The sequence below is a fragment of the Cottoperca gobio genome, chromosome 4 (genome assembly GCF_900634415.1).
Source record: "Cottoperca gobio chromosome 4, fCotGob3.1, whole genome shotgun sequence".
In the NCBI taxonomy this organism is placed as follows: domain Eukaryota; kingdom Metazoa; phylum Chordata; class Actinopteri; order Perciformes; family Bovichtidae; genus Cottoperca; species Cottoperca gobio.
Genome location: NC_041358.1, coordinates 1,917,857 through 1,941,359, shown reverse-complemented (window position 1 = coordinate 1,941,359; position 23,503 = coordinate 1,917,857). Strand labels below are relative to the sequence as shown.

Below are 23,503 nucleotides of genomic sequence, written 5' to 3'. Positions count from 1 at the left end.
TTATTATAAGTGACATGTTGACACAGGGGTGACACGTTGGTTCTCGACTGTATCTCTATCTATAGTCTGGTGCATGTTAGTGCTGAGACAGGCAGAGCGTGGTGTCCTCCGTCTTTCTCCACCCAGGGGTCCTGGGCACAGGAAGGTTTTCTGTCATCACGCTACAACAGAACACTCAGGATTAAGGTTCAGAGGTACGTTACACCCACATGTTGAGAGTGTAGTGTGGGTACAGGGATTGACCCTGTATCTTTCCCATGTGATTGACATCCTTCTTCCTCAGGGTCAGAGTGTGTTTCTGCCTCTGTGTGAGTGACACTGCTATCTGCTGCTGACTAATAGTTCTTCATTCCACAGACGGAAACCTTTATTGATCAAAAACTTGCATCATTCTCCAACATTTCACTCTGAGCAGCTTCACTTACACTGACCAATCACAGGACACTCTGGGTGTTAGTGACAGTGAGGTTAACCATGGCTGCCATCTTTCCATATCCTTTGCCAAGTAGTTGACAAAACATACTCACTTCAAGAATTATCTTTAAACTCAACTTAACCAGGTAGTTTTATAGAGGCAGCAGTTTAGGGAGCGTATGGGTCATGTTGAAAGACACTGATAAAAAGCCCTCACACCCGCCTGTACATGACAGAACAGGTTGCTTGTTCTCTAGCTGACTCTCCACCTACTGTACAGTATGTGTTGAGCTCCATGTTCATATGAGTTTATGACGATAGACAGGCACGCAAAACAAAGGTTTAACAAAATGGACCTTGATAAGGCAGCTGCCAAAAGCAACAACATCATATTTTGTAAAGGCTCTACAGCTGCCCAGTTGTGCTTTGGGGCTCTGCATGCTCTAAAAGCCTGTCTTGTCCTGCCTACAAATGTAAAGAGTTTATTCTTTCAGGTTTAACATATTCTCTGTATCCCGTCAGACACGTTGCTTCATGCTCAATGTTGTGGTTCTGTTGACATTCTATGCCTGATCTTTAACCCCTAACCCGAGGGGTGCCCACCCTTGTGAGCACATTGTGAGCTACTTTTGAAATAACCAGGTCACAGTAATCTACCTGTATTAAAAAATGCTGGTGGGGAGGGTGTTCTGGTGCTTAGTTCTCTCGTCTCCTTTCTTCCGCTCTGTCTCTGACTGTAGGTGTGTGCGCACGTGTGTGTGTGTGTGTGTGTGTGCGTGTCGGTGTGTGTGTGTCGGTGTCTACCCGCACTACACTCGCAACTGTTCATCCTCGATTGTCCTTATGTGCACCACTGCACTTACTCAAGAAAAGAGAAGATTTCTTGCTTGGACAGAAATGAGATAACTAAAGGTTATGTGTGAGTCAGAGTTTGTTTGTGTGTACTGTGGTACACTGACAACGTGCCATCAACTTAATAAGAGTCAACATAGACAGACAGATATCTCAGCACAGACTTTGACTCTATGGAATACTTGTTCTTAAGGCATTTAGGTATTTTGAGGACAGTAAATAGTAGATTAGTTTTTTGAGCGAGAGGGCTGAAATATTTAACACAATCCATGTGTGGATGTGTCCACTCTTAATTTCCTCTTATCTTGAACAAAATTACAATTTTCTTAACAATCACACTACAGCTGCCTTTAAGCTGCGGCCCTGTTGTACTGTTTTTCCTCCTCCCATATGATTACAGCTCACAATTAAAGCTCTATAGTTCTGTTTAGTTCTGCTCAGATTGAACTGAGAGTGAAATGTCTGAAAAGCACTGCCTCCATGCTGGGGTTAGTGCTTGTGTTGTGTGCACATTGTGGCCGCACTGATTGCCCAGATTTCCACCAAATAATGCAAAAATATTGACTTGGAGAAACAAATCTGAAAATGAAAAATGTCTCCTTAAAACAGATTGTCTCGATGCTAAGACACTTTTCTTGCAATTGTGTTCACACTTTTTCATTGGTTTCACATATTATACACTCTCACAGGTAACCCAGTTCTCACAGAAAGCCCCAAAACTCTGTTGTCTCAACTGTGTGAATCAAAAGGAAAACATCTGTTCACAGCTGATGGGAAGGATGTTGCATGATTATGAATCTCTAATGCAGCTGAGTGAAACTCTTCAATCAGTCTGTATCATCTGTAGATTGGTTCTTTGATGAACAAAGGATGCCATACCAAAGCAGAGCTGTGCATTAAGTGGGGGAATGGTCAGAATGATCTGGCAGTCTTGCCAGATTAAATTGACAGTGTCCAAATCAAATCAAATCAAATTTATTTGTATAGCCCAATATCACAAATTATACATTTGTCTCAGTGGGCTTTACAGACTGTACAGGTTACGACACCCTCTGTCCTTAGACCCTCGCATCGCACAAGGAAAAACTTCCTAAAAGAAACCCCAAAATTAAAGGGGGAAAAATGGAAGAAACCTCAGGGAGAGCAACTGAGGAGTGATCCCTCTCCCAGGACGGACAGACGTGCAATAGATGTCGTATGTACAGTATAAACAACATAGTACAAATACAACATTTGACAGAAATTGTGTTGTGTTGGAAAAAAAAATAGCGCATCACAAAAACTGCCCAAGTCAATAAAAACGTACGTAACTATTCCAAGTGAATTAAAAGTAGCCCAGTTTACAGAAACCAGCCCCAACTGGCAACACTGTCGAATAATCAAATAAATGACGTCCTATGTCTTGAAATGGCCTCGTTGGAAAGCTACACAAAGTCAGGGAAAGATGGGAAGGAGAATTCATCGGGACGCCATGCTGAAGAATCCCACTGCACTATGAGAGGGTCGCCGTTTCTTAAGCAACTTTATATCACATAGAAAATCCGTACAGTGACAAACTCAATGCTGTTCACGTTAGGATTCCCGACCTCCTGAGAAAGAGGTTTTCAATGTATCCATAGTGTACAATTTAACTGCCTCAAGGAATTGTGGGACGGCATTATCTCCTTTCTTTTGCTAAAGGATGGTCCAGAGCTCCCTGTGCTAAACAAGATAAGAAAGGAAGCATTGAAGCACCTTTCTAACGATCTAAGAGGATGTCAAAAAAGCTTCCTAGTGCCTCCAGAAATATATTAAAGTGGGCGCCAGGCAACAGGCATTTGCGTGGCTGTTTCTTTCATACATGTTCAACTGTTTAGGTGTTTTCCTGCTCTGTGTCAGGTGGTGTAAGAGCAAAGGTGGTGAATATTTTTCCAAGAGTGGGTCAATGATCGGAGGTTTGTAAACAAAAAGAATTTAGAACAGGCAAACAAGACCAAAAGTCCAAAAAGACAGGGAATTAACAAAAAGTGAGACAGTCCTGATCATTATAAAGAATTAAAGCTATAAGTGCTAAAAAAAAATAAAAAAAAAATACAGACAACTGTGAATCAGCTGTAGACATCACATGTTATCATTATTTTTCTATTTGTCTATATTCATGTGGTGGCATGAATAACAATGATTATTTCATATTAATATAAATTGTGAATAATTGTGAATGTTGTTCATAATGACTTAATATATCTACTTTAAACTAGCCAATACAATCTGTACATAAGGTAATTAGAATATGAAGATAATCAGATTATGATCATTTCTGTGGCTGTGCACTCAAATCTTTTCTCTCCTTCCTTCCATACAAACCTCGGCTTTTCTTCCAATCAAAGTGGGGCATTGTTTGTGCACTCACCAAACCTTTGACATACATGCACCATGAGAACATCTCAGTCCCACGTACTGGCCTCACTTAGAACAAACACACAGTTCGGCATCATCCTAAATTTACCCTCGATTCACCTCTTGGTCCCATTAGAGGAAACCAAATGACCAAATGAAATGTAAGTTATTATAGAGATTATTATACAGATTGTTTGTGTGTATTCATATATACAGTATACAGCAATGTGACTACTTTCTGCACAGTTACAACCTTTTCTAAATATGCAGGTGCACTCACACTGTCGTGATTTAACATACTGCTGTATAGTGCATTATGGAGCCCCTCCTTTATTATTTATTTCTTCCTTGCTCCTTGGTTATTTTATATTGATTTTAAAAGAAAAACAGTAAGATGTTTAAATGTGCTCTATTCTCTCGATAAAAACACGATTGACAAAGAAAAGATCTGGTAATTACATTTTCAAACAATGATGGTGACCACAGCAGTATGAAGATCTGATGCATCCACGTTCCCTGCTTGTTCACTAGTATAGTGAATATTATACTAGTGGTACTACACTAGTGAATAAGTCCCTGAAGTACTTGGTCTCCTTGACTTAAGGAAGCAACTAATCATGGCCTCAGATTCACCAACAAGGGACCCCGAGGAGCACAGTCCTAGTGTGCTGCTCCTCAACCAGGATCAATCTGCATCTCTCCGTGGATCTGAGGGCTCCTTCCAGCATGACAACTTGTATTATTACAAATGCAATTCAATACAAAAAAGTCAAGAAAAAGGTATTGCATACTAGAGCTTCAGATTTTACAATTCTCGCCAAAATGGATTCTCATTCATTGTACTGTAAAGCTGTGATGCAACTGATAATTCCTTTTATTAAACTTTGCTTCATTAGAAATGTTTATAAAAACAGTGTTTCAGTGGGACTGCACTGCCCTAGTTAAAGTCTCTGTTTGTACTTTGACTCTGGCAGGGTCGTGTCCACACACGACACTTCTTCAGTCTCTTATCACATCCATGCTTCATGCTCGCTCTCTCGTCTATATAACGTCCCTGCTGCAGCAGCCTCGTCTATCTTTCTCCTGTGCATCATGAAGGGGTTAGCCATCCTACTGCTGCTGTCCTCAGCGCTGCAGAGCTGCACCGCTGCTCCACCGTTGGAGCCCGTGACCTGCATGAAAAATGGTAGTGCTGCAGCGGCACGTGCAGCAACACATCAGATCAACGAGAACCACGATCACGGCTACAAGTTCAAACTCAATGTGATCCAAGGCCACAAAATACAAAAGGTAAACGCTGTCGGCTCTAATAATAAGTCCAACTTTCAGTATTTCCATTTAGGAGATGTAATACCTTTCCTTAAACTGCAGCTCAGGGGAAAATATGTTGTGTTTGAATGATGTAAAATATCAAATGTAATATAGCATAGTATATAAAAACATGTATAATATCGTCTATAACTAAATATGTAATTTAAATGGGTAATCAAATAAACTAAACTAAACCAAGAGATATCTGTGTGCATGCACAGCCTGAACTGCAGCGCGCATGCAGTCAGACAAAAAGTTCTTCAATCAATTTTGAAATTGGAAGCTAAAAGGAAGGAGACGTGCTGTTAGGAGATCTGGTCTTAAATTTGGCAAAAAATAATATTTGTATATTATATCAGTTTCTCATGACTAGAAACATGCCTGTTTTCCCTCCAGGTTTTTGGAGGCTGTGACATTGATTTGAAGTTGGACCTTCTGGAGACAGAGTGCCACAAGGTCCACCCCACACACTTTGAGGACTGTATTATCTATGGAGAGGATGAACGGGTAAATCTTTCATCAGCCCTGTGTTACATGTATATACAGGCATCTCTTCTGTGGTGGAGATGTGAGGCCTCTCTCTGTAGGAAGTGATGGCTAACTGCAGCGTAAAGATGACTGTCAGAAATGGTTATGCCCAAGTCACCAAGTATGAGTGTGGCACGCGACAAGGTGGGCTTCCCTATCATGTAAACAACCTTATACCAAACACAACCTTGATAATGGACCATTTTACAAACACTCTAAACCTTAAATACGTTTTCAATTAAATGTTTCACATTTTGTTTTGGGGGGGGGGGGGGGGTGAGAGAGGGGTATGACATGCACCAAAGGTCCTAATGCTGGAATTGAACCGGGTGTTGCAGCAACGAGGCCTCCACTCGACTATGAAGGCGCTCCACAATTATTCATTTCTAAAATATCTCCACACGCTACAGTAAAGGGTAGGGAAGATATTAGTTATGACAAACAACTTATGGTTAAGGTTAGGCAATCGGCATGTTTGCATGTATGTAAATGAATAAATGCTGCATTCATATAGCACCTTTCTAGTTCCACTCAAAGTGCTCTACAACACAAGTCCTATAAGTAGTCGTTACACCTGATTTATTTAGTTCAGACAATGAAAACACCTGAGTCAGCAGTGAAGAATATTGAAAGTATATAAAGTCACATTATAGGACATAACATACATTAACAGCTTTGTGTGTCCAGGGCCTCGTGCTTATAGCAGGTGAGCCGCTGCAGGTGTGGTAATGGAAGCAGAGGTGCAACAAAGATCTGAGCTCTGTGCTGAAAGTTCCCAGCTCATTTCATTTGATAGAGCTACATTTCCATCTAACAGAGATCTTCATCATCCATTGTCTAAAATATGCTTGAAGCAGCCAGTGACATACTTAGATTGTTTATGTTTACAGCAGATATCTTTTCATATCAAATCAAAGGCCTTTAAAGACTTACCAAAAACCTCTCCCATTCATTTCTCATAACTCCCAGAGGCCTTTAAATTCAATCATACAATCAAACATTAGTGTATATAACTAATAATTCCTATAAAGCTCGCCCTCCTTCCGGGGGAGAAAGCATGTTTGCAGTGTTGTCTTCAACAGTCACATCTTGTTTGGTTGCTCTTGATGCAAAGCAGATTATCTTTTCCCGGATTTATTTATATCAAGCATTAAAAAGAAAGTGTCCTTGTGGAGCAAAGTTCTGGTTTACAGTAAGTCCTGACCCACCTGAAGTACCTCTGCTTTTATTTGACTAGAGTTTAAGTAATAAGACGAGAGAAACTGAACTGTTATGATGTGGATAATTATTCACTGTCACAAAGCCGGCTCTCTGTGTGTTTAGCTAAAACTGCAAGAGAGATGGTGACGATCTGCGCTGACTGCCCCACAATGATCTCACTCACCAGCCCTAAAGGTCTCAAGGGTGTTCAACAAGCAGTGCAGAAATTCAACCAGAACACCACCAACCAGCACTACTACAGCCTGCAGGAAGTGGGACGGATGACAACGGGGGTATGTAGAATCTATCTCTCTCACACACACACACACACACACACACACACACACACACACACACACACACACACACACACACACAGACAGAAGCTCAACTCAGGCCTTATAGTTTCTATATTTCAGAATCATTATGGCTCAGTGATCTTAACCTCACATTAAAGTGTTGAATAAAGCATCATGCCATGTCCTCCTCTCTCAGTACATAATGAACGTAGGGATGAACTACTATGCTCAGATTGTCCTTGTGGAGAATAGTTGTCCAATGGGATCCACTGAGGAATGCTACCCCATCTGCCCTGACCGAGCTGTAAGTACAACTCATACATACAGAAGCCACACTTTCACATGTATTGTGCTGAATTTACTAGAAACTATAATATATAAGTTCAAAAGTTGTTGTTCAAATGCAACTTTAAACAGAATACAAGGGGGGATCTCAATGACTTGGTCTCTTAGCAGCCATTCGGTTACCGTGTCCCACCACTTCCTGTGTGAGCGGCTTCAAACATACAGACTGGTGAACCAGACATGAAGCTTAAGGGATAAATCTGCTGTTATTCTATATTTTTCCTTCAAAATCAATGTAAATCTCTCAATACTCTCTGACTTCCCTACCTTTTCTGTGGCACTCAGCCCCGATCTTATTGGTTCCTACTAAAGACATACATTTTTAAAACTGGCCCACAAATATATAGTTTAATTTTTTTAAATAGCTCCACTTTAAAAAGCTAGTCCCTGGTATTTATATCAAACCAGCAGGAAGACGTGTATTTGTTGGGGACTATTCTTATTAGCGGATTAATCCACATTTGGTGCTCTCGTGAGTATTTCTGGCAGCAGGACGTGTTTGTGGGACTGAAATAAAACAAAGTGTGTGTGTTCATGGGGAGGAAGGAACCGTGTGGCTCATAACTTTTAATGGAGCTCTATGGCACAGAGGAAGAAGAAACATCAGGCTGTGATACACACTATCTACTAACACTTGTTAGTAGATACATTCATTTTTGGTTTGGAACCTAATATGAGATTTTTTTGATGACAAGAAAGTTTTCTCAGAACAACCTCCCATTTGCCTCATTGTAAATATTACAAACAAATGATTAATGCAGTGCCAACATAAATCTAAAACACAAAATAATTATCTTTTTTAGCAACACAAGATGGTGGAACACAAGAAAAAGAATATTCACACCATTTTAAACTGCGACAGAGGTTACCTCTAAACATCGTCATGTGACCGCCACCATTATGTCATGTGACCGCTGTCATTAGTGAACTCTCCGGCCAAACTAAACAAGCTTGTGTCATTTATACACCTAAATTCATGATGTATCAAATAAACTGAAACATTTGACTAAAATGAATAATTCAGCAAAAACAATAAAACTGTTTATTTTGGGAAACAGGGCCTAGTGAAAAGTGAGGATGGCAGCCTTATAACTGTCTAGTATCCAGGCGTGTGATGTGTACAGTAGTGTGACAGTCCTGGATCAGTACCAGGCGGTTCTTAACTGTGTTCCTTTCCTCTCATTGTCTCTTTAAAGCATCATGCTTTCTGCCGTATGTCTTACTCCAACGCACGGGGAATCAGGTCTCTTGAGTGTGAATACTTCCCTCCATCGGTGAGTCCACATTCTACACATATACGTTCACCTTATCCAGATCTTCTCTACTCTCCATTATTCATTCATTCTGTAGCCAGATATACACTTAATCTGACTCTCTGTTCTGAACAGAACACTGATCCCCTCCAGCCTCATCAGCTGGAGCCCATATGTATGGACCCCCCCCCTCCAACCCCATAATCACTGCGCTGGATCGAACCCAGCTCTCCATCCTATTTACCCCTGGCCCCAGGCCTGAGATACAAACAACGCTCAAGAAAGCATGCCTGTTTGTGGCTGAGCAGAAGATTTCTACAACAGTCTCTACTGTATGTGAGGAATGACAAAGTCTATAAAACCTATTACAGAGCATGTGAATTAAACAGTCAAGGTGTCAATCTTTGTGATGCAAACTTCTTTCTTTGACCTGATGTGTGCAGACAACAAGGCTCACAACAGCTTGATTAGATCAGCTCATACACAAGGCTTCCTTAATATTCCTAACTGAATCCTACCGACTGGGTCGCTGCACACTTCTAGATGCATCTCACAGGTGCTGTATTCTAGCATTCCAATTTGTTCCTAATGACTTCATATCATCATGTTCTGTTTGGTTTAGTAAGTGCTTTTTAAACAACACAAAAGGTATATACCAATGTCTTGGGGGGGGGGGGGCCAGCCAAAAGCATCCAATTCCTCCCGTGCAAGTTTTAATAACTTTCCCAAAATAATAATAATCTGTTATATGTAATGTAATAGTTTGTTTCTGGTAATAGTTTCGTCAGTGGGCAGTACTTGCATGTTTAATATGTTGGCAGGATGAAGGTTAAAGTTTGATATGCTACCATGGGAAGTTATCCACGGGGTTATCAAATACATTGATACATCTGAAAAAACTAAAAAACATACTGAAATGGATTCATTAAATTAGCATTTAAACAAAAGATATTTTCAAATTCTATAAATTGCATAAGAAGTCATGATTCTAGTCAATTAGAATTGTACTCAATGGAAATGCAAAATGTATTGTACTTGTTATTCCATTTCTACCCTCCAACAATGTTGTTTCCTGTGCAGTTTGCCAGCTCAAAATGAAATGAAGCCCCACCCACAGAGCAGCAGCAGAAGCTCTGATTGGCCAAAGGAGTCCGACCAATTACAGTCCATCTGCTCAGTCACATTGATAACACTACAAAAAAAGAAATTGTAGCATTACATGACTCTACAATGAAATGGTAAACTTTACAAACATTGGACACAATTTCAATATTTGATTGGGACGTGAAGTGAGATGAAATAAACTCAATCTAGATATAACCACCCTGGAATTACTGTGAACACCAATGAGGATGGAAAAGCTGTTTATTAAAGATACCACTTCATAACTGAATGACAACAGATAACAAAGATACAATACAAACACTTAAAGATGGCAAACTTTATATACAGTATTAGGAAAATTTGAAGATTTTCATACATTCTCCATGATCACTGGATCCACCATACAGAAAGTCTTAAATCCAAACACAGATGAATTCAAATAGCACCATAGTTAGTTAAAAACAACACAGCAGGTCACCAACAGGAGCTGGATGGTGAGGTTCTGCTGCTTTTACTTCCACCTGGAGCTGAAATGAAAATCAAGCTGCTTCTGCTTCATGCAGAGAAATAAGCAGAAGCTATGGAGGGCTTTGTTCGCTGAGGGAACTCTGAAAAGAAGAAAGAAGAAAGAAAAACGACGTCAATCTAAAACCCAAAGCCTTTATTATGATGACGTTGCTTTATTTCCATAAAGACAGACACATTTGCATTACACTACAAACATTCAACTCAAAGGATGTATTGTGGAAATGATCACGGTGCCCAGCAACAGAAACACCTGCTTCATGCAGTGATTGGCCAGGTGTGTGAAGTAGACACTATTTAAACTCTTGTGTGTATTTAACTCAATGCAACCGCATGAAGAGGCTGAACATTATCAACATGTCTATGATTAATGGTGCTGACACTACAAACAAACACAAAGCAGGGAGAGTTGTGTGTGAGAGATGGGAACAACAGGCACGAACACTTTGCTAGCCTCGTGATGTTCTCTTCTAGACCAGTATTGACTGTTAATGATGAATATGCTGAAGCTCGTTGTCCATGCAGTTTTACCTTTGAGAAGCAGATTAGACGACAGACCGTAGATGGGGATGCTATCATCTCTCTTCTCAAAGTATGGAGTTATATATTTGATATCTCCATGGAGTTATATAGTTGATATCTCCATGGAGTTATATAGTTGATCTCTACATGGAGTTATATAGTTGATATCTCCATGGAGTTATATAGTTGATATCTACATGGAGTTATATATTTGATATCTACATGGAGTTATATATTTGATATCTACATGGAGTTATATAGTTGATCTCTACAAGGAGTTATATAGTTGATATCTCCATGGAGTTATATAGTTGATATCTCCATGGAGTTATATAGTTGATCTCTACATGGAGTTATACAGTATATCTCAAAAGTGAGTACACCCTTTAGATTTTTGCAAATATTCTGTTATATCCTTTCAGGGGATAACATTATCCTACTGAAACTTTGATATAACTTAAAGTAGTCAGTGTGCTGCTTGAATAACAGTATAGATTTATTGTCCTTTGAAAATTACTCAGTTACAAAGCTGTTAATGTCTAAACAGCTGGCAACAAAAGTGAGTACACCCCATAGTGGAACATGCTAATTGTGCCCAAAGATGTTGTTTTCCCGCCTGGTGTCATGTGGACTCGTTAGTGTTACAAGGATTCAGGTGTAAATGATAAGCAGGGCGTTAAATTTGGTGTTTTGGACCAATTTCTCTGAATGCTGGGACAACATGGCACCTCATGGCAAGGAAATCTTGAGCGGCTGAAAAAAGGATTATTGCGCTTCACAAAGATGGCCTTGGCTATAAGAAGATTGCCAACACCATGAAAATGAGTTGCAGCACAGTGGCTAAGATCATACAGCGGTTTTCCAGGCAGGTTCCACTCGGAAGGCCTCGCCAGGGTCGACCAAAGAAGTTGAGTCCACGTGCTCAGCGTCATATCCAGAGGTGGTTTCCAAAAATAGACGTGCGATGCTTCCAGCATTGCTGCAAGAGGTTGCAGAAGTGGGATGTCAGCTGTCAGCGCCCAGACCATACGCCGCACACTGCATCAAAACGGTTTGTATGGCCGTCGCCCCAGACTTAGAATCCAGACCGGCAGAGTCTCCACTGAGAACAAGAAGAACAGTGAACATTGAACCTGCGTCCTTCAGTCCTCAGACTTATATCCTAACAGTATTGTTTTGAAACTAAATTCCCCCAAAGACAGGACACGCGTGTTCAAACGGAGAGCAGGCTAAAGTCTGATTTAAAGCTTGAATAAGAAAGTGCAACAGAGTCAGATGCTGAGTCCTCTGCAGACTGAATGCATTGCACAGTGTGTGCTCACGTGAGTCTGATGGCTTGCTGCACTGATCGCTGTCCGGCAGGCGTCACATCAGCAGCAGCTTTGCCTGTCTGAGGATAAAACTGTGCCTGTGAAGACACACACAGATCTTTAACTGGGGTCAGTGTTATCAAACAGGACATGTTATGTAATATGTGGCCCTAATGTGGCTGGATTTAAAAGTAGAACAGGTTTAGTTTGGCTCACAGGATGTCCTACCCTCAGTGCTGGTGCTGTGGATAGAAGTGAAGGATTGTCCACAGAGTCAGGAGACTGGGGCTTTGTGGAGAGCTGCTTTTCATTGAGCTGCTTGTTGAGCCAATTTATAACTGCGGGAAAAGAAAAGGATTACAGAGACATGGTGCTTTGATCTTCACACTATTAGACTAATATTTATTATCAGTTTAATGTTTGTCAAGAATTCTTAAAGTCTTTCAAATATAATAAGGCTGATTATAAACACATGGGCTGGTCACATGCTTCTTCTTAGTTTTCATCCAACTACGAGATCTGGTGACGGTGAAGTTGGACTATACAGAATACCGGAGCCAATTGTGGTCCAGTATGTAATTTACATACACTGAGAACGGACTTTCTGCTCAAGTAGGGGACATCATGTGTCCTTAAGTCAACAACAATATGAATACATATTACATATACAGATGCGAGAGAAGGAGGAGATGCTAATTTATCACTTTCTGACAACAAGGTCATTGATGTGAGGAAATATGAATCCAAGCAAAGTGCTGATGTGTCTTAAAACATGTCTGAGTGGATAAACACTGATGGACTAAGAAGTTTATAAGTGACTATCGATGGCAGTGGATCCTTTCATCATTGAAATGAGTGACCTCACCATTCTCGTTTGTTTTCAACACCTCTCTGCTTTCATTTAGCTTCTGTACCGTCGTCTCCAACTGCTCCTTCACTTTTGAAACCTGTAATATACAAAGGATATTTTCATCAAGTTCATATCAAATCATTTCTTTTGAATTCGTTAGCCTCCACGGTGAATGAAGGTGAACACTTTTGCAGTAGTAAACGTACCACTAGATAAACAAGACTTATACAGCACGAGTGAAGTGTGAGTTTGTAAACGGTTGGTGTGTTGATTGCAAGTTTCATCACCATACGATATTATATCCATTCTTTGGACAACAATGCGATATTTGTTATCATCCAGAATGCAGCAGCCCGACTGGTCTTCAACCTACCCAAGTTCTCCCACACTACACCGCTTCTCCGCTCCCTTCACTGGCTAACAGTGGTGGCCCAAATCTGCTTCAAGACTCTGGTGCTGGCCTACCGTGCTTTGAATGGATCAGCCCCTTCCTACATCCAGGCCATGGTCGAACCATACACCCAGCATGTTCACTTTGCTCTGCGTCGATCAATCGGTTCACCACTCCCTCACTACGAGTGGGATCCAGATTTCCCTCAAACAAAACCCGCCTGTTTGCTATCCTGGCTCCAAAATGGTGGAACGACCTCCCCATTGATGTCAGGACAGCAGACAGTCTTCACACCTTCTACTGAAAACTCACCTGTTTCGACTGCACCTCAGCGAATGAAACAAAACTGTTCTTTGTATGTTGCACTTGTATTGCTTTGGCTTATTTGTAGCCAATAGTTGAATTCCTATTCTATTGTTTCTTATTTTAAGCTATTGTTCTGCACTTAAAGGATTGTACCAATTTGAAGATAATGTACTCGAAAGACTCTTGCTGTTCAGAGTTGTATCCTCATGTTTGTTTGCACTTTTTGTAAGTCGCTTTGGACAAAAGTGTCAGCTAAATGAACTGTAATGTAATCAAAGTGTGCCATGATACGATTTGGATTGGATGCGATACAGGGGCCTGCGATCGATATGAGACTATATCATGTGCCCATTTAACAGTCATGAAAAGCAACTAAAATATGATTCCCTTTAACAACATACTCTCCAGAATCTCCTTATTGACATCATGTATATGTAGATATAAGTCAGCGCTGCTAGTTTACAGTGGTATTTAAAACCTACCTGTTCATTCTTACTGATGAGCTGCTGCCGAGTGCTCTGGAGATCCTTTTCAACATTCTGAAGTTTTTCTGATGTTTCCTGGAGGACCTTCTCCTGTGACACAGTCACAGTGTTTTTGACTTTTATTTTTCCAACTAGGCCTCGAACTTCTCCCTGCAGCTTCTTAATGATACCATTAGCCTGGATTCAAAAGGAATAGAAGGCAGTAAGAAAGTGGAGCCTGGATCCTGTGGCAACAGCAACATTACTCATTGACTCAAAGACAGAGGTCAAACGCAAAGTGATGAAGCCTGATACTTAGAATCCAGGGTTTCCTTCATGTGTTCAGCAGTAGGCAGCCTCACAAACCTTTATCAGCTCCTCAGAAAGAGATTTCACTGTTGCCTCAAGTTTTTTACTCTGAAGTTCTTTACTTCCAGCATTTTCTTCCATCGATACCTAGAAAACATAAAACATAAGGGTTAAAATACATTAACAGAGAACCTACCTTAAGAATAAATCTGGTGTCTAGATTTTTCTCACTGTCAATAAATCCCTTTAAAAACACCCAAAGCATAATGCGTTAGTTTATTACTCAATACCAGACATGCAAACTCTCAATGATGAAAACAGATCAATTAACTCTGTCAATGGTTTTTCCCCGTCAAGTGAAAGAATCAACATTTGTTGGATGTATGAGCAATGGAATGACAGGGAAGCCATCTGGTCCAGGTGCTTGTTCAGGATACCTGAACATTTGTTATGACTTTAAGACCTTTTAAATACCTCTAAAGGCGGTTTAACCTCCAATTATCGCCAAGACCATATTCCTGTCACTATGGTGCAGCGGGATGGGAGGGAGAGTGGCCCGAAGGCTCTGCGATAGAGGAGAAGAGGTTGTCTCGCTTGCAGACCTAATACGGTTTCTTTCATTGGTTCGTGAAGTGTTGTTAACTCGGCTCATTAAGGTCTCGTGAGATTGGGATTCACAGCATCATCTCTTCTCAAACCAATTTAACTGTGCCTCTAAAATGTTATTAGACCAGGTTGATGCGATATTGTGTCAATCAGGATATGAAATACAATATATGATACACATGTTAAGTTGCAGTGTGTTGTTTTGGCTTTTCAGGAGATTGAAAAAGGACACATTTGAAGTAGCTCTTACCTTCTGCTGCTGGGTGGCTTCCAGCACCTCTTTTGTGCGGCGCATGAGCTGATCCTTATCTTTGATCTCCTGCTCCAGAACAGCCACTTTCATCTGCAGCTGGCTCACCAAACGCTCCTTGTCATGGACCTCTGTGTCCAGGGTGCTGTTCTCCCTCCTGAGAGACAGGACCTGCTGCTTGGAACGCTGGCACTCCTTCACACAGAACAGCACATGTAGTCATCATTCTTTGAACTAGAGACCAAATTGCATGGGAACCACTCCAGACGCAACAGCAAATTATTTTCTGTTTGGGGGGGATCCCTTTGCCCCTCTTGCTCACACCCATCTTTGAACTCAGCCTTTATTTTGATCTCAACTACACATCTGTACAGTTTTGTGATGTCAAATCTGGCCAGCATTTGCATGACTGTATTTGCACTATTGCAAAGTAATCTATGTCAAAATCCAGAAAGAAATTCCTGGTTTCTGCAACAGTAGGTGTCCCAAGAACACATTTTGCAATGATGACACACACAGACTCACAAGGTGAAAACAGCACCCGTGTCTCTGTCACGGCTGGTAATAACGCTCATCATCTCAAGAGGTGACACCACAGTACCCCTTCAGATAAAAGGGAAGTCAGTTCAAATGTAGTTGATCTTCAGAGGTAACCTGCGTGTGTGTGTGTGTGTGTGTTTGTGTGTGTGTTCCTCTGATTAGCTTTTGATTGTTGGCAATGTAGTTTATGTAATGCTGAGCAGATCGTTTAAATCGCACAGCATGTTGCTTTAGTGACGTTGTAGAGCAGTTGTGATAAAATCTGTGATGCAATGTTGGTGTATATAGACGGAATCGGAGTTTCGGGCTTCCGGTGGAATCGCAATGCATGCTGGTGTGGCAAGCCTAGAAAAGTGAGCACCAACTCCACAAGGGCCGCCATATTGGATTTCTTCTCTACGTGTTTACATTGTATTTAGCTTATTTTTCAAGCGTGTTTACATTGTGTTTGGCTAGTTTTTAGTGTGTAAGCGGAAGCCCGAAACTCCGATTCCGTCTATAGGTCAGCTTAATGCCTTTAATACAGGTGCTGACACGTTACATCTTGGTATGCCCATGTGATGACGTCAGCGCTGTGTTTGATACAGTGGATCTTTACAATTCAATAGTTTCATTCATATCATTACTTGTATAGCAAAAAGCTAAATCATTTCCTAAAAGGTTTTTCTGGGAATAGATCCTGAACCAAGGTCAAAGGTTGATATGAAGGGAACAAAGCTGCAACACATTCCTCCAGGACTGCTGAAGTTCCTGTGTGAGCCAACCAACTGAGAGCAGTGTCCTCGACGCCAACCCAGGTTTTAGGTCTGTCAATTAAAGAAGAGGTGAACCTGACAGTAGAGAACACTGTGCTGTGCTGGACACATGGAAAGACGTCTCAATAATATCAAGTAGTGTGGGACGCACCGCCATTGTCTTGTCTTGTAGGTTAAATGTTAACCAGATATTCAGTGAAACTTCCATTTGTTTCACATTGTAGTTTGATACATTGTTATTATAATGTGAAAGGAATTGCTCTTACTGCTGAACCCACAGAGAATGATCCTCTTAATCTGCAGCTCTCCTCAGATTTATAGCTTTATGGTGAGTAAATAAACTCAATGTTTATCTGTTCGACCCACAACTTCACTTTTAGAGCTAAAAGAGAGAATATTGGACACCAAAATGAATGTTACATGTTACTAGATGAATGGTAATGTTGCTCTGTAACTGTTGGATGTGGAAATAAGGAACTGTTTGTTAGCACGTTCCCCATAGCAACTTAAAGGTGAGGACATTGCAATATTGTGTTGACAACTTTATTCCGCAGCACCTTAAAACCTCAGTTATTGCAGATTTAAAACTCCGTATTCTGGAGCCAGCCTATCACTTACCTCCTCTGCTCCCACTAGTTTAATCTTCAGGTCTCTGATGACAGACTCGTTCTTGTATTTCCGCTCTGTCAGCTCTCTGCAGGAGGCCTCCAGCTCTGTGAGCCTGCTGTGAAGCTGTAGGCTGCTTGTCTTATGAGAACTCTCCAGCTCCTGACGGAGCTTGTCAGTCTGCTGCTGAAGCCTGCTCTGTAACTGAAAGACAAATAAATGTGCAGCAAAATCCACCTCTTTACTATTAATATGTAAGCATGTTAAATTCCAAATAAATTATTGCTTCCCTAATAAATCATCATAATTCCTTTCAGAGCTATGAGAAATCGATAACAACACATCTGTTGTGGAGAAACAAGATCGCTAATACAAGTCCTTTTTTTAAACCTGGGTTCAATGTCCTTTAATGCATTAGAAAGATAGAGGAGACTTACCTCTGCAGCCTTCTCTCTCTCTGACTGTAACTCCTGAGAATGACGGCTGGACAGAGAGCTGCTCTGACTCGTCCACTCTGAACGCACTTTGTCCAACTCTTTAGTTTTCTCAGACAGAGTCTGTGTGACAAATACAGGTTTGTTAACATAAGTACTCTTTCTAATTTAACCACTCGATAAATGGATTACACTTCTATAGCTCTTTTCTACCTTAAGACCATTTGCCTCACATTCTCCTATTCAGCTGCCATGCAAGGCGCTGGCCTGCCTATCGGGAGCATGTTGGGGTTCAGTGTCTCACTAAAGGACACTCCAACATGCGTGCTAACCTGGTTTATATACCGTCGTAACAACAGCATTTAGAAATACTGTTAAAAAATAACAGCGGACATCTCCAAGACTGTGCCAAAGAGCTACAGCCCAAACATGGCAGGTTTTTTTATACTCTAGTGGCAAATGTATGTGGCATTTATGATTTCAACTCCTCTGACACGAGGACCACATTGATGTGTTTTTCATATTATTTATTCATATTATGAGGTGTTGTATGAATGTGTGGGACAGCAGTGGGCTGGGTGGGGGGGTGGGGGGGGGACCGACCGACCTACATAGGATGAGGAGAGGAGAGGAGAGAGGAGGAGAGAGAGAGAGAGATAGGAGAGAGAGAGACAGAGAGGAGACAGAGACAAGAGATAGAAGAGAGAGAGAGAGAGAGATGGAGAGAAGAGGAGAGAGACAGATGAGGAGAGAGAGAGAGACAGAGAGAGAGAAGAGGAGCGAGACAGAGACAGAGAGAGAGAGAGAGAGGATAGAGAGAGATAGATGGATAGATGAGAGAGAGAGAGAGAGACAGATAGAGATAGACAGAGAGAGAGAGACAGAGAGAGAGCAGAGAGGAGACAGAGAGAGACAGAGAGAGGAGAGTAGAGAGAGAGAGCGAGGAAGAGAGAGAGAGCGGGAGAAGAGAGAGAGAGAGGAGAGAGAGGAGCGGAGAGAGAGAGAGAGAGAGAGAGAGACGAGGAGAGAGAGAGAGAGCGAGAGAGAGAGAGAGAGAGAGACAGAGAGAGGAGGAGAGAGGAAGACAGAGAGACAGAGAGAAGAGAGACAGAGACAGAAAGAGAAGACAGAGAGAGAGGGAGAGAAAGAGAGAGAGAGAACAGACAGACAGACAGACAGACAGAGAGACAGTAGAGAGAGGAGACAGAGAGAGAAGAGGAAGGAGAGAGAGAGGAAGAGAGAGAGAGAACGAGAAGGAGAGAGAGAGAAGAGACACAGACAGAGACAGAAGGAGAGAGAAAGACAGAGAGAGAGAGGAGAAGAGACCAGAAGAGACAGAGGAGAGAGGACAGAGACAACAGAGAGAGAGAGAGAGACAGAGACAGAGACGAGAGCGTAGCAACGACAGAGAGAAGGAGAGAGACGAGGAATGACAGAAAGAGAGAGAGAGAGGAGACACCAGAGAGAGAGCGGGAGAGAGAAAGAGAGCAGAGAGACAGGAGAAGAGAGCAGAGAGGAGAGACAGAGAGAGAGACAACGAGAGACTAGAGAGAGAGACGAGAGACAGCGAGAGAGAGAACAGAGAGAGAGAGACAACGAGAGAGAGAGAGGAGAGAGACAGAGAGACAGAGAGACAGAGAGAGAGACAGCAGAGAGAAGAGACAGAGACAGACAGAGAGAGAGAGAGACAAGGAGAAGACAGAGAGAGAGAAGACAGAGACAGACAAGAGAGAGAGAGAGAGACAGACACGACAGACAGACAGAGGAGACAGAGGACAGGAGACGAGAGAGAGAGAGAGAGGAGGAGACACAGCGGAACAGAGCAGAGAGAGACTTCTACATGGGGTTATATAGTTGATCTCTACATGGAGTTATATATTTGATCTCTACATGGAGTTATATAGTTGATCTCTACATGGAGTTATATAGTTGATATCTCCATGGAGTTATATAGTTGATCTCTACATGGGGTTATATAGTTGATCTCTACATGGAGTTATATATTTGATCTCTACATGGAGTTATATAGTTGATCTCTACATGGGGTTATATAGTTGATATCTCCATGGAGTTATATAGTTGATCTCTACATGGAGTTATATATTTGATCTCTACATGGAGTTATATAGTTGATCTCTACATAGAGTTATATAGTTGATATCTCCATGGAGTTATATAGTTGATATCTACATGGAGTGATATAGTTGATATCTCCATGGAGTTATATATTTGATATCTCCATGGAGTTATATAGTTGATATCTCCATGGAGTTATATAGTTGATATCTCCATGGAGTTATATAGTTGATATCTACATGGAGTTATATAGTTGATATCTCCATGGAGTTATATAGTTGATATCTACATAGAGTTATATATTTGATATCTACATGGAGTTATATAGTTGATATCTCCATGGAGTTATATAGTTGATATCTACATAGAGTTATATAGTTGATATCTACATGGAGTTATATGGTTGATATCTCCATGGAGTTATATAGTTGATCTCTACATGGTGTTATATAGTTGATCTCTCCATGGAGTTATATATTTGATATCTACATGGAGTTATATAGTTGATCTCTACATGGAGTTATATAGTTGATATCTACATGGAGTTATATAGTTGATCTCTACATGGAGTTATATATTTGATCTCTACATGGAGTTATATAGTTGATCTCTACATGGAGTTATATAGTGTATATCTACATGGAGTTATATAGTTGATCTCTACATGGAGTTATATAGTTGATCTCTACATGGAGTTATATAGTGTATATCTACATGGAGTTATATAGTTGATATCTACATGGAGTTATATAGTTGATCTCTACATGGAGTTATATAGTTGATCTCTCCATGGAGTTATATATTTGATATCTACATGGAGTTATATAGTTGATCTCTACATGGAGTTATATAGTTGATATCTACATGGAGTTATATAGTTGATCTCTACATGGAGTTATATATTTGATCTCTACATGGAGTTATATAGTTGATCTCTACATGGAGTTATATAGTGTATATATACATGGAGTTATATAGTTGATCTCTACATGGAGTTATATAGTTGATCTCTACATGGAGTTATATAGTGTATATCTACATGGAGTTATATAGTTGATCTCTACATGGAGTTATATAGTTGATCTCTACATGGAGTTATATAGTTGATCTCTACATGGAGTTATATAGTTGATCTCTACATGGAGTTATATAGTGTATCTCTACATGGAGTTATATAGTTGATCTCTACATGGAGTTATATAGTGTATATCTACATGGAGTTATATATTTGATATCTACATGGAGTTATATATTTGATCTCTACATGGAGTTATATATTTGATATCTCCATGGAGTTATATAGTTGATATCTCCATGGAGTTATATAGTTGATATCTCCATGGAGTTATATAGTTGATATCTCCATGGAGTTATATAGTTGATCTCTACATGGAGTTATATAGTTGATATCTCCATGGAGTTATATATTTGATATCTCCATGGAGTTATATAGTTGATATCTCCATGGAGTTATATAGTTGATATCTCCATGGAGTTATATAGTTGATATCTCCATGGAGTTATATAGTTGATCTCTACATGGAGTTATATAGTTGATATCTCCATGGAGTTATATATTTGATCTCTACATGGAGTTATATAGTTGATATCTACACGGAGTTATATATTTGATATCTACATGGAGTTATATAGTTGATATCTCCATGGAGTTATATAGTTGATATCTACATAGAGTTATATATTTGATATCTACATGGAGTTATATAGTTGATATCTCCATGGAGTTATATAGTTGATATCTACATAGAGTTATATAGTTGATATCTACATGGAGTTATATGGTTGATATCTCCATGGAGTTATATAGTTGATCTCTACATGGTGTTATATAGTTGATCTCTCCATGGAGTTATATATTTGATATCTACATGGAGTTATATAGTTGATCTCTACATGGAGTTATATAGTTGATATCTACATGGAGTTATATAGTTGATCTCTACATGGAGTTATATATTTGATCTCTACATGGAGTTATATAGTTGATCTCTACATGGAGTTATATAGTGTATATCTACATGGAGTTATATAGTTGATCTCTACATGGAGTTATATAGTTGATCTCTACATGGAGTTATATAGTGTATATCTACATGGAGTTATATAGTTGATCTCTACATGGAGTTATATAGTTGATCTCTCCATGGAGTTATATATTGATATCTACATGGAGTTATATAGTTGATCTCTACATGGAGTTATATAGTTGATATCTACATGGAGTTATATAGTTGATCTCTACATGGAGTTATATATTTGATCTCTACATGGAGTTATATAGTGTATATCTACATGGAGTTATATAGTTGATCTCTACATGGAGTTATATAGTTGATCTCTACATGGAGTTATATAGTTGATCTCTACATGGAGTTATATAGTTGATCTCTACATGGAGTTATATAGTGTATCTCTACATGGAGTTATATAGTTGATCTCTACATGGAGTTATATAGTGTATATCTACATGGAGTTATATAGTTGATCTCTACATGGAGTTATATAGTTGATCTCTACATGGAGTTATATAGTGTATATCTACATGGAGTTATATAGTTGATATCTACATGGAGTTATATATTTGATCTCTACATGGAGTTATATATTTGATATCTCCATGGAGTTATATAGTTGATATCTACATGGAGTTATATAGTTGATCTCTACATGGAGTTATATAGTTGATCTCTCCATGGAGTTATATATTTGATATCTACATGGAGTTATATAGTTGATCTCTACATGGAGTTATATAGTTGATATCTACATGGAGTTATATAGTTGATCTCTACATGGAGTTATATATTTGATCTCTACATGGAGTTATATAGTTGATCTCTACATGGAGTTATATAGTGTATATATACATGGAGTTATATAGTTGATCTCTACATGGAGTTATATAGTTGATCTCTACATGGAGTTATATAGTGTATATCTACATGGAGTTATATAGTTGATCTCTACATGGAGTTATATAGTTGATCTCTACATGGAGTTATATAGTTGATCTCTACATGGAGTTATATAGTTGATCTCTACATGGAGTTATATAGTGTATCTCTACATGGAGTTATATAGTTGATCTCTACATGGAGTTATATAGTGTATATCTACATGGAGTTATATATTTGATATCTACATGGAGTTATATATTTGATCTCTACATGGAGTTATATATTTGATATCTCCATGGAGTTATATAGTTGATATCTCCATGGAGTTATATAGTTGATATCTCCATGGAGTTATATAGTTGATATCTCCATGGAGTTATATAGTTGATCTCTACATGGAGTTATATAGTTGATATCTCCATGGAGTTATATATTTGATATCTCCATGGAGTTATATAGTTGATATCTCCATGGAGTTATATAGTTGATATCTCCATGGAGTTATATAGTTGATATCTCCATGGAGTTATATAGTTGATCTCTACATGGAGTTATATAGTTGATATCTCCATGGAGTTATATATTTGATCTCTACATGGAGTTATATAGTTGATATCTACACGGAGTTATATATTTGATATCTACATGGAGTTATATAGTTGATATCTCCATGGAGTTATATAGTTGATATCTACATAGAGTTATATATTTGATATCTACATGGAGTTATATAGTTGATATCTCCATGGAGTTATATAGTTGATATCTACATAGAGTTATATAGTTGATATCTACATGGAGTTATATGGTTGATATCTCCATGGAGTTATATAGTTGATCTCTACATGGTGTTATATAGTTGATCTCTCCATGGAGTTATATATTTGATATCTACATGGAGTTATATAGTTGATCTCTACATGGAGTTATATAGTTGATATCTACATGGAGTTATATAG

General features: G+C 39.6%; 2 protein-coding genes across 2 annotated transcripts; one reads left to right on the top strand and one right to left on the bottom strand.

Moving 5' to 3' along the window:
• Positions 1-4,734: 4,734 nt before the first annotated feature.
• On the top strand, positions 4,735-8,782 carry LOC115006920 (antihemorrhagic factor cHLP-B-like). The gene is made up of 7 exons (XM_029429547.1): positions 4,735-4,932; positions 5,350-5,460; positions 5,541-5,625; positions 6,805-6,974; positions 7,177-7,284; positions 8,522-8,599; positions 8,714-8,782. The coding sequence occupies exons 1-7, from the start codon at positions 4,735-4,737 to the stop codon at positions 8,780-8,782; spliced, it is 819 nt and encodes a 272-aa protein (XP_029285407.1).
• A 1,143-nt stretch (positions 8,783-9,925) lies between these two features.
• Positions 9,926-17,872, bottom strand: sass6 (SAS-6 centriolar assembly protein). The gene is made up of 12 exons (XM_029429546.1): positions 17,855-17,872; positions 17,554-17,673; positions 17,129-17,320; positions 15,216-15,410; positions 14,417-14,506; positions 14,069-14,248; positions 12,905-12,986; positions 12,268-12,377; positions 12,052-12,137; positions 11,804-11,831; positions 10,739-10,802; positions 9,926-10,290 (listed from the first exon to the last, which is right to left on the bottom strand). The coding sequence occupies exons 1-12, from the start codon at positions 17,870-17,872 to the stop codon at positions 10,238-10,240; spliced, it is 1,218 nt and encodes a 405-aa protein (XP_029285406.1). The 3' UTR covers positions 9,926-10,237.
• Positions 17,873-23,503: the final 5,631 nt, after the last annotated feature.

Coding starts and splice junctions, on each gene's coding strand:
- LOC115006920 (XM_029429547.1), top strand. CDS start 4,735: ATGAAGGGGTTAGCCATCCTACTGCTGCTGTCCTCAGCGCTGCAGAGC. Junction 4,933..5,349: donor AAGGCCACAAAATACAAAAG/GTAAACGCTGTC, acceptor TTTTCCCTCCAG/GTTTTTGGAGGCTGTGACAT. Junction 5,626..6,804: donor TGAGTGTGGCACGCGACAAG/GTGGGCTTCCCT, acceptor CTGTGTGTTTAG/CTAAAACTGCAAGAGAGATG.
- sass6 (XM_029429546.1), bottom strand. Junction 14,507..15,215: donor AAGCCACCCAGCAGCAGAAG/GTAAGAGCTACT, acceptor TATGTTTTCTAG/GTATCGATGGAAGAAAATGC. Junction 10,291..10,738: donor GTCTAATCTGCTTCTCAAAG/GTAAAACTGCAT, acceptor TCTTCTTTTCAG/AGTTCCCTCAGCGAACAAAG.